Below are 9,274 nucleotides of genomic sequence, written 5' to 3' on the forward strand. Positions count from 1 at the left end.
AGCGCGGGCCCGGCCGAGTCCCCGCCGTCCGCGCCCGGCGCCCGCAGCCCGAGCCGCACCCGCCGCGGACGGAGCCCATGCGCGGGCCCAGCCGGCGCCGGTCCGCGCCCCCACCCTGCCCCGGCCCCGGCCCCGGCCCCGGGGGCAGTCGCTCCAGCAAGCGGTGAGTTCGGGCGCGGGGTGGGGCGCGGGGCGCAGGTGATCGGTGCTTCCTTGCTCCTCGTAGCCCGGCAGCGTGCCTAGCGCCCGGCTGCCCGCCTCTGCGGCCCGGCCCGCCCCGCCTGTGGCCGCCCTCCCGGCCAGGCGCCGCCCGGGCCTCCGGAGACTCTGCGCCCCGCGGCCATCACGCTCCGGCCTCGGGGCTACAAGGACACCCGCGTCTGGCCCCAATCAAGGCCTTCTGCTCCCCAGCTACCCTTCGCGCCCCTTGTGAGTCTTTCCCGCAGTCACCTGCTTCCCACACCCTCAGCCGCTTTTCCCCCTCTGCTTGCTGAAAGCTCTCTGGCCCCTTGTGGAAGGTCTGTCTCAGCGGAGGGCAGGGTCCCTTCCCTTCCCCCGCTGCCAGGACCGCGCCTGGCATGCAGTAGGCGCTCAGTAAATACTTGTCGGTTGCACCCACATGCCGGCGGGCCGGAGCCGGTTGTAGGCTGGCACTGGCCTGCCTGGGCACGCTGAGGCCACCGTGGCAGGACCAGTTTTTTGGGGGGGTGGCCTCAGCCCTCAGGCGCCTCCAGTTGAGGCTTTCTGCCTACCTAGCGACTTCTAATTTGGGTGCGTGGTTGGGAGAAGCTCTCAGCTGTCAGCCCTGCCTTGGGGGCCTCTCCCTGCTTCCTCACACAGCCATTAAGTGCTGCTGGAGGAGGTGGGGGGCCTCCCTGTCCCAGCTGGAGGTGCCACAGGTGAGTGACTGGGCCACTATTGTGCCTGGCCTGTCTGCTCAGTGCTGGAGAGAGCCTTTGGGTCAGGCACCTATTAACAGTCTCAAGTGACCCGGGCCTATTCTCATTGGCAGGTGGGGCAGGAGCTCCTGGAGTGGCAGCCCCTATAGAAGCGATGACAGAATACAAGCTTGTGGTGGTGGGCGCTGGAGGCGTGGGAAAGAGTGCCCTGACCATCCAGCTGATCCAGAACCATTTCGTGGACGAGTATGACCCCACCATAGAGGTGAGCTCTAGCTACCTGCCTAGGCTCTGGCAGCGGTCATTGGTAAGAGTCAGGACAGGCCCACATAGCCAGAGCTCGCAGGTGGTATAGGTCTGGCTCCCACCTGATCCGTCAGGGCATGAGAGGTGCAAGGGTGGACCAGCTCTGTGGACTGTCTGTCTGAGAAGAGGTGGCGCTCCTAAGCTCTGTTCTTCTGCAGGACTCCTATCGGAAGCAGGTGGTCATTGATGGGGAGACATGTCTGCTGGACATCTTAGACACAGCAGGTCAAGAGGAGTATAGTGCCATGCGGGACCAGTATATGCGCACAGGGGAGGGCTTCCTCTGTGTGTTTGCCATCAACAACACCAAGTCATTTGAAGACATTCATCAGTACAGGTAAGCCACCTCTGGCTAGCCCATGAGCCCATGGCACAGGGTGAGGAAGGTTCTGTGTGCACACTGAGACTTTATGTCTTCTCCTGAATGTCCTGGATACAGCCATGCTGGTAGTCCGCTAGCTGGCTCACATACTCTTCATCCCCTTCCAGGGAGCAGATCAAACGGGTAAAGGACTCAGACGACGTGCCAATGGTGCTTGTGGGGAACAAGTGTGACCTGGCCGCTCGTACTGTTGAGTCTCGGCAGGCCCAGGACCTTGCCCGCAGCTATGGCATCCCCTACATCGAAACATCAGCTAAGACCCGGCAGGTGAGCTTGCTCCTCACTCTCTGCAGCTAGTCAGGGATTTACCCCACCCTACCCCAGCCAGGGAGCAGAGCTCATCGCCCTCTCCCTCAACACAGGGCAGCCGCTCTGGCTCTGGCTCCAGCTCCGGGACCCTCTGGGACCCCCCGGGACCCATGTGACCCAGCGGCCCCCATGCTGTAAGTCTCCCAGATGGTAGGGCTATGAGGGAGGCAAGGGCCAGGGTCTGGGCTTATGCCCTGCAGTTCTGAGTTGACACAGCACCAGGGCAAGAGGGGGTCCATGGAGAGAGCTGCCCTGAGCCAGGCCGGAGCGGTGACCCAGGGGCATAGTTCTTCCTGTCCCCATAGTTATGGGTACCTGCTAGTTTTGTGTCCTTAAGTATGGTCAGGGTGTTCATACCTGAGCCATACTGGGGGCTTGGGAGAGTCCTCAGTTGAATGGCTCTGACTTCTCAAGGATATTCTGGAGTGAGTCTGCTTAAGGAGAATACCCTGTGCCTTTTAGATGTGCAGAGCCCAGCTCCCTATTTGTGTTGGTTGTGCAGCTGAGGAAGGGTTGTTTTCCAGGATCGGGGTGTTTCTTGATCCAGGCAGGGAGTTTCTTACCCAGATAGCACCTATTTCGTCCTCAGAGTACCCTCTGATCCAGCCCCTCTGTTCCCAGGGTGTGGAGGATGCCTTCTATACGCTAGTACGTGAGATCCGGCAGCATAAACTGAGGAAGCTGAACCCTCCTGATGAAAGTGGCCCCGGCTGCATGAGCTGCAAGTGTGTGCTATCCTGATGCCAGGTGAGGCAGGGACCAGCAGACGTCTGGGGCAGTGGCCCCAGCTAGCCAGATGAACTTCATATCCACTCTGATGTCCCTGCTCCCCCCGCATCCTGCCAATCCCCCTGCCTGCGGTCAGTGGTGTCCTTTGTGCCTATCTCGGCACAGGCTCAGGACGTGGAGGTGCCGGATGCAGGGAGGAGGTACAGACGGAAGGAAGGAAAGAGGAGGGAAGGAAGGAAGGAAGCGATGCTGGAGCCAGTCCAGTCCAGGGATGGTGGACAGAGATGACCAAGACCTTCGCATGGACAATTTGAATTGACTGTCATGAACTGTCCCTATTGCCCCTGGCACCCCAGCCCTCAACCCCTTTCAGTTCCCTCCGGGTGCCTATGGGGCACAGGTTGAATCACAGTAAATTATTTGATGGTCTTGACTTGTCTCTGGCTGGGAGTAGAAGGTGTAGTGCCTGTGGCCTCACAGAAGATACTGGGAACCTGGGCCTCATCGTCTGCTTTATTCTTATTTCTGAAAAGAGGCTGGGGTGGCCAGCCTGGGCCCCTGGACTGTATGGCCCTTTCCTTCTGCCTGCGCCAGCTGTCTATGTTTCCTGCAGAAAGCATTAGGCAACTCAAGAATAGTCAGGTGATATGAAAAGTGACCTATTGTCCTTCAAGTAATGGGAGGAGGGGGGCTTAAGAGTAAGGGGGTATCCCTTGTCTCCAGCAGGAAACACATTTCCTGCATCCTGGGTTCCGTGAAATATAGCCCCAAGAATTGCAGAGTATAAGACCTGCCCTGTCCTAGTATCCTGCATCCCTCTGACCAATGATGGGGGACTTTGGAAATAGGACCCTAGTGTTTTCTGTGTGGCCTCAGGCCTCTGTCCCATCAGTGAGCCTGGCAATCTCAACTCCTTGAGAGGGTAAAAACTGCCTTACCAGTTCCTACCACCTCTCTGAAGTGTACAGATGTTCTCCAAGTCACCTGTCTGGTCTTTTTTTTTTCTTCAGTTTTTGAGACAGGGTTTCTCTGTGTAACAGCCCTGGCTGTCCTGGAACTAGCTCTGTAGACCAGCCTGGCCTTGAACTCACAGAGATCCTCCTGCCTCTGCCCCCAGGTGCTGGAATTAAAGGCCTGTGCCACTGCTGCCCAGCTACCTGTATGATCTTGAGAGGCACATGACTGCCAGGTAGCTGCTCCCTGCTCCTAAAGGGCCATGCCCAGGGCCTCATTCTAGCACTGGTCATGGCTATAGGAGGGTCTCTTTCCTCGTTCTGGTTCTCATCATGGCTGCTGGGGCCCTTGGTGGGTACGCTTTACCCTCTCAATTGGGTGGAATTGGGTGAACTCCCTCTTTGGGAGAACACTTACGATATAAGGGGTCTCCCATAGGTATGATATAGGGCCTGCTGCTGAGTAGGTTGGTTAGTGGGACACCCCACTTGTACTCTTGTACAGTAGCCAAATGCTCAGCTTCTCTGTCCACGTATATCTGAGGCTCCTGAGGTATCTGGAGCTTCAGTGGCTCCTTTGGAGCTATGTTGGTCATAGGTGGGTTGGAGACAGGGCCTGCTATGCTAGTGGTTGTCTTTGGCCCTGTTTGGGGGTTTTAGTGGGCTGGGCACATTCTGGGCTATGACTGTAAGGGTGGACAGGAGCTTAGTGTTTCTGCTGGAAGCAGTAGGGTGGGAAATATGGCTGTAGAACCTGTGGGGCCTAGACTTGCCTGCCCTGGGAAGAGACCTCACACTGGAGCTAATATGGGAAAAATGTCACAGTCCATCGTTCAAGACTCCACAATGGAGGCCTGAAGATACTTTAGCATTGTGTGGTTCAGCCTAAAGAGAGAGGCTTCAGGAGGTTCTCAAAGGTACGGAGTTCAACTCTGGGCTGGGCCCTGGGAAAGGTCATCGTCCATGTCCTGCCTGTGCCCAGGTCCATCTTGCTAAGGCTACTGTGCCCTTTGTTTCTAACTCTGGTCTTGCTGTATACACAAGACAACAGCCAAAGAGAGATCCTGCCAGGAAAATAGCCTCAGCTCTTTTATCTGTGTATGGGGGGTGGGTTTAGGGCATGGGACAATACCTTGCACCCTACCCAGCTGACCACAGCTGGTCTGGCCCACCCTTTGTGGCTGGCTCACTCCGGGCTGGAGAGGTAACACAAATGATTGGTCTGAGTGTGGCCCACTGCGAGCCAAGATCTGTCTTGGATACTTGAGAAGTGACTTCCATGTATATCGAGGGCTGGTTTTTACCATGGTCATGACCCACAACCTCATCCTCCAGAATGTAGATATCCCAGAGCTTCAGGGGGCTTGACGTCTGCAAATACAGCAGGCATGAGAGGGTGGACCAATGGCTACACACAACCTCTGGTTCTCTGTAGAGGTGATTCCATGAGGCTGTTAATCAGGCTTGTAGCTGCTCAGGGCTGGACTTAGCAGGTATGACCCTGGGATAAGGGGCTTGCCGAGACTCAGAGTTTCCCTGGTTCTGTCTTGGCCGGGTCTGCCAACGGCACTTGCTCGAACTCTGACTTGTGCTGTGGGTTGTGTGGCAGGAAGGCAGGAGGTCTATGGCCTAGTTCTCCTGTTAGATATGGACTCTCCTGGCCTTCTTGGAAGCTGTGGCGCTCCGGGACAGTTACACCCCTGGACTGGAAGACTGTTACTGTGGAGCAAGGAAGGTCCTGCCTGTCTGTTCTTCGTTACTCTAACACTGCAGGATTCCTGGACAGTTGGGGTCTCCTTACTGTCCTGAGTTCCTCAGAGTCTCCTGCTCCTCATCTTGGCTCCCAAACCTCTTTATTCCAGGTCCAGCCCAGCGCCTCCGGGGATGAGGCAGGTCTCTTCACTCACTCATGCTTTTTTACCTCATTCTCATAAGCCAAGAGCTAAAAGGTTGTGGCTGGAACCATTTGCGGATTTCTGAGAGCCTATAACCGACTGATAGAGCTTGTTCCAGAGGTGCGGAGCCGTGGCTTGGGGACAGTAGCAGGTGCCCCAGGAACCTGAGGCTTCCCTTCATCGTACTCTGCGTCCCCGTTATGCAGCTGCAGCCTCAGAGAAGGAAGGAGGAACACCCACACAAGTCCTAGCTGGACTTGCTACCTTCCTCTGTCCTGGTTCCTGAAGGGCAGGGTAGCCTTTGAGGCACACTATGGCAGATAGAGTTTGTGCAGTCTGTTGGGCCCATGAAGCTAGTAGGGGACAAGGACAGGGTTGGAGGTTTGTGGCTGTCTCTTGGGCTCAGGATGAGAAGAGGACATGGTTAGGCTGATGATGTCTCTGGATTTTGGCCATAGATGGTGAGAGATGCAGAATGACTGACTGGAACACATCACCTGGTTTGCTTATGCATAGAGGGTTCTTGGCTGATGAGGGATGTGAGGGAGTCGTTTGACAGGTCTGGGTGCTTTGACCACAGCAGACAGTCTAGTGGTTCAGAACAAGTAGGGAAGGGAAGGTGCTGTGACTGTAAATTGCCATCTTTAATCAGTATGGCTGTCACCCAGCCTGGCTGTTTGGTGCCATGGGAAGCTGTCTACTGGACTTGGACGGTATGCCACTCATGAGTGGGTTGGCAGCTGGGCCGATGCCCAAAAGGCATCTTCCTTATTGAGGACCATCATCAGGACAGTGACAACCTGGCCCATGCCCAGGCAGTGGTCCCTGCTTTCAGGAGTCAAAAGTCTTTGTGGGAGATCACCCAAGAGGGTTGTGATCCCTGGGAGGCTGCCAGAGGTCCCAGGGAAGTTGAATGTGCAGCCTCTGCATTTTCCCCTGACACCAGGGTTCTGGCCAGAGGACAGGGAGCCCTGCCTGGGACAGAGGCTGGAAAGAGATCTGGAAAGTGGGTTGGGGAGGGGAGTAGCCACCTTGGGGACTGCCTGCTAGTCTTGTTCTCTTTGTTTTTTTCAAGACAGGGTTTCACTGTGAAACAGTCCTGGCTATTCTAGAACTCTGTAGACCATGCTGGCCTCAAAATCACAGAGATCCACCTGCCTCTTCCTCCCAAGTGCTGGGATTAAAGGTGTGTGCCACCACCACCCGGCCTGGTCTTGTTCTCTTATGGGGTTCAGGCACATAGAAACCTCTGACTCTCCTCGGCTGGAATAGGAATGGCACTTTCAGGATCCAGGCTTGAGGACCAGTTGTGTCCATTGGGTGTTTCAGTAGCCTGCCGCGTGCTGCTCCTGAGGTAGCATGTTGCAGCACTGCCACACTTGTGGGGTTCTGGGGTGCACTCAGGAAGGAGTCAGGTCCAGGGGTGACCAGGAGCTAGAACCCCCACACCCTTTCAATCCCTGTCCTAGACCAGGAAGCCCTAGCTCCTTGCTACACTGCAGTGATCAGTTAGTTAACCCTCACTGCTGTGTCCTGCCTCCATAGTGATAGAGCTGGCCTGGAGGTGACGCTGCAGGACTGAGGGAGGAAATGAACCACTTCCTGCAAGAGGAAGAGAAGTACTGCTCAAGGGAGACTAGGAAACAGACCGTAGAAACAGCAGTGGTGATGGGACACCCATACCTGTGTTCACACAGTGTGACCCATGTCACAGGGCCCTGTATTGCCCATAGGACATGTCACAGTAGTAAGGCTGCTTCCTGAAAGCGTCCATGCCCACTGGTACTATGACAGTCCCTGGCAGGGAAACCCAAGCTGAGTTGGGACCATGCAGCAAGCCTCTCTGGGCACAGCTCTTCCTACTTTTGAGGGTAAACCATGTCAGGGACCCAGTGGATGAAGTTCAAGTTTCATTCTTGATTTATTTTTTGTTGGTGCACATGGTTTCAGTCTTTGGAATATATAGTCCCACGGGTCATGTGGTAGTCATCGGTTTGGCTCTGTAAGAAACCAATGTCTTCCAAGGAGGAGGCCTAGTAGATGTTTGATGGAAAAGCTATACACCTGGCCTCCACACTGCTGGAGTCCCTACCCAACCTCCAGTCTGTTCCTAGTCTCCCCTCAGGAGTCCGTTCTTCTTACAGCAGGCAGTGCACACCCTTTAACCTTGCACCTCCACTGGCAGGCCAGCTCTCCGTCACTTTATAGGTCTTTACTTGCACATGGAGGCCTAGGAGTCCCTTGTCCTGGTGCCCTCTCTGTAGGGCATCATGGAGAGTGCTTTTCACCATGCACCATTATTTGTTCCCAGGATCATTCATTCTACTTGGGTGCCCCTCCTGTTTAGGGTTTGATGCTTATGGCACCCAGCAGACAGATGTGGCTACTTTCTATAAAGAGAGGTCCCTTAGTAGTATCGCCCCTCCTTCTGGACTCCTAAATCTTGCTTCAGACTCCTGCCTGTCCTCCTGGGACCCATGCCCTTGTCCTCTCCCTACGGGCCTTCTGGCACAGACTGTGGCTCTGGGTCCCCCTGCTGTACTTCCTAAGAATGTTTGGCCTGTTGCTTACCCCCACCCCAAATCTGCATCATACCTCCTTTTCCGCTAATCAGGCTGTTATTTGTTTTTTTTTAATTTATTTTATTTATTATGTATACGATATTCTGTCTGTGTGTATGCCTGGTGGCCAGAAGAGGACACCAGACTCCATTACAGATGGTTGTGAGCCACCATGTGGTTGCTGGGAATTGAACTCAGGACCTTTGGAAGAACAGGCAATGCTCTTAACCTCTGAGCCATCTCTCCAGCCCCTGTTATTTGTTTTTTGTTTAGGCCAGATCTCACTGCATAGTTCTGGCTAGCCTAGGACTCTCCACGTAGACCAGACTGGTCTTAAACTCACAGAGATCTATCTGCCTCTGTCTCCTGAGTGCTGGGATTAAAAGCATGTTCCACCATGGCTCGTTGGAGCTCAGTTTTAATGTTGACCTTCCAGAGAATCTTTTTGTTTCTCTCTTTTCCATTTTTTGTTTGTTTGTTTTGGGTGGGTGTGTTGGTTTTCTTGTTTTATTTTCCATTTGTAAACCTCTTCCTAAATTTCAGATACCCAGGTAGGTGCCAGGGTTGGGCTACCTTGAACTATCTATCCCTGTTTAGTGGGGAGGGCTGTACCCATGCCATTGCCTGTCCTATTCCTGGTTCTGGGAGGAGAAAGCCAGGCTAACCCAGGCTAACGTGGTTTGTTCCTGGCACTTCCTAGGATTCTGCTGTCCCTGCTCCTGCTCTTCCTCAACACTGACACTTAATGTTCTTCCTTGGAAGGTGGGGTTCAGCTCCTTATCCTAAGTGTGGGATGGGCTTGGGGATAGACTTCTCACAAAATGAGAAACGTGGGCCTGGGAGAGCTATCAGGTGGAGACATAGCAAGTATTGCTGCCACTAGGGCAGGACTAGTGTCCAGGGCATGTACTTGGCCATGTCCTTGTCTGCTTTCCCAGTTAGTGGGAGACCTAGGCTCCTGACTGAACCTGGCTAGGATAGAAACATAGTATCTGGTATTTCCCTTGGTTCTTGGCTTTCTGGATTCCTAGCAGCGAAGATCATATTTGTCCCAGGAACCCTCAGTGGGTCTTCAGTAGACCTGTGGAGAAGTATGTAGGGGGAATAATAATCCTGAGTGGCAGGCGTAGGCTGAGTATGGGAGGACCAGAGTATGTGGATATTGACTCATAACTCTCAGGAGAGGTCAGTCCTCCTGAAAGTGGACTTTGCCTTCCATGGTTAAAGAGTGAATAAGGGC

General features: G+C 54.6%; 1 protein-coding gene across 5 annotated transcripts; it reads left to right on the top strand.

Moving 5' to 3' along the window:
* The first annotated feature begins 9 nt into the window (after window positions 1-9).
* Hras (HRas proto-oncogene, GTPase) lies at window positions 10-3,058 on the top strand. 5 transcript variants are annotated; one of them, XM_087908291.1, is made up of 6 exons: window positions 10-163; window positions 1,013-1,164; window positions 1,364-1,542; window positions 1,695-1,854; window positions 1,950-2,030; window positions 2,518-2,643. In XM_087908291.1, exons 2-5 carry the CDS (start codon window positions 1,054-1,056, stop codon window positions 2,010-2,012), a joined length of 513 nt encoding a protein of 170 aa, XP_087764417.1. In that variant the 5' UTR covers window positions 10-163; window positions 1,013-1,053; the 3' UTR covers window positions 2,013-2,030; window positions 2,518-2,643. The 5 variants fall into 5 exon arrangements, with proteins under 5 accessions (XP_087764417.1, XP_087764413.1, XP_087764416.1 ...); XM_087908290.1 differs by lacking the exon at window positions 1,950-2,030 and adding an exon at window positions 2,791-3,058 and having other exon boundaries at window positions 13-163; XM_087908287.1 differs by lacking the exon at window positions 1,950-2,030 and having other exon boundaries at window positions 12-163; window positions 2,518-3,058.
* Window positions 3,059-9,274: the final 6,216 nt, after the last annotated feature.

Source organism: Myodes glareolus, chromosome 7 (genome assembly GCF_982192425.1).
Source record: "Myodes glareolus chromosome 7, mMyoGla1.1, whole genome shotgun sequence".
NCBI lineage: Eukaryota > Metazoa > Chordata > Mammalia > Rodentia > Cricetidae > Myodes > Myodes glareolus.

Excerpts from the sequence above, each read along its gene's own strand:
- Hras (XM_087908287.1), top strand. The coding sequence starts at position 1,054 with ATGACAGAATACAAGCTTGTGGTGGTGGGCGCTGGAGGCGTGGGAAAG. Across the intron at positions 1,165-1,363 it reads AGTATGACCCCACCATAGAG|GACTCCTATCGGAAGCAGGT; the intron begins GTGAGCTCTAGC and ends GTTCTTCTGCAG. Across the intron at positions 1,543-1,694 it reads GAAGACATTCATCAGTACAG|GGAGCAGATCAAACGGGTAA; the intron begins GTAAGCCACCTC and ends ATCCCCTTCCAG.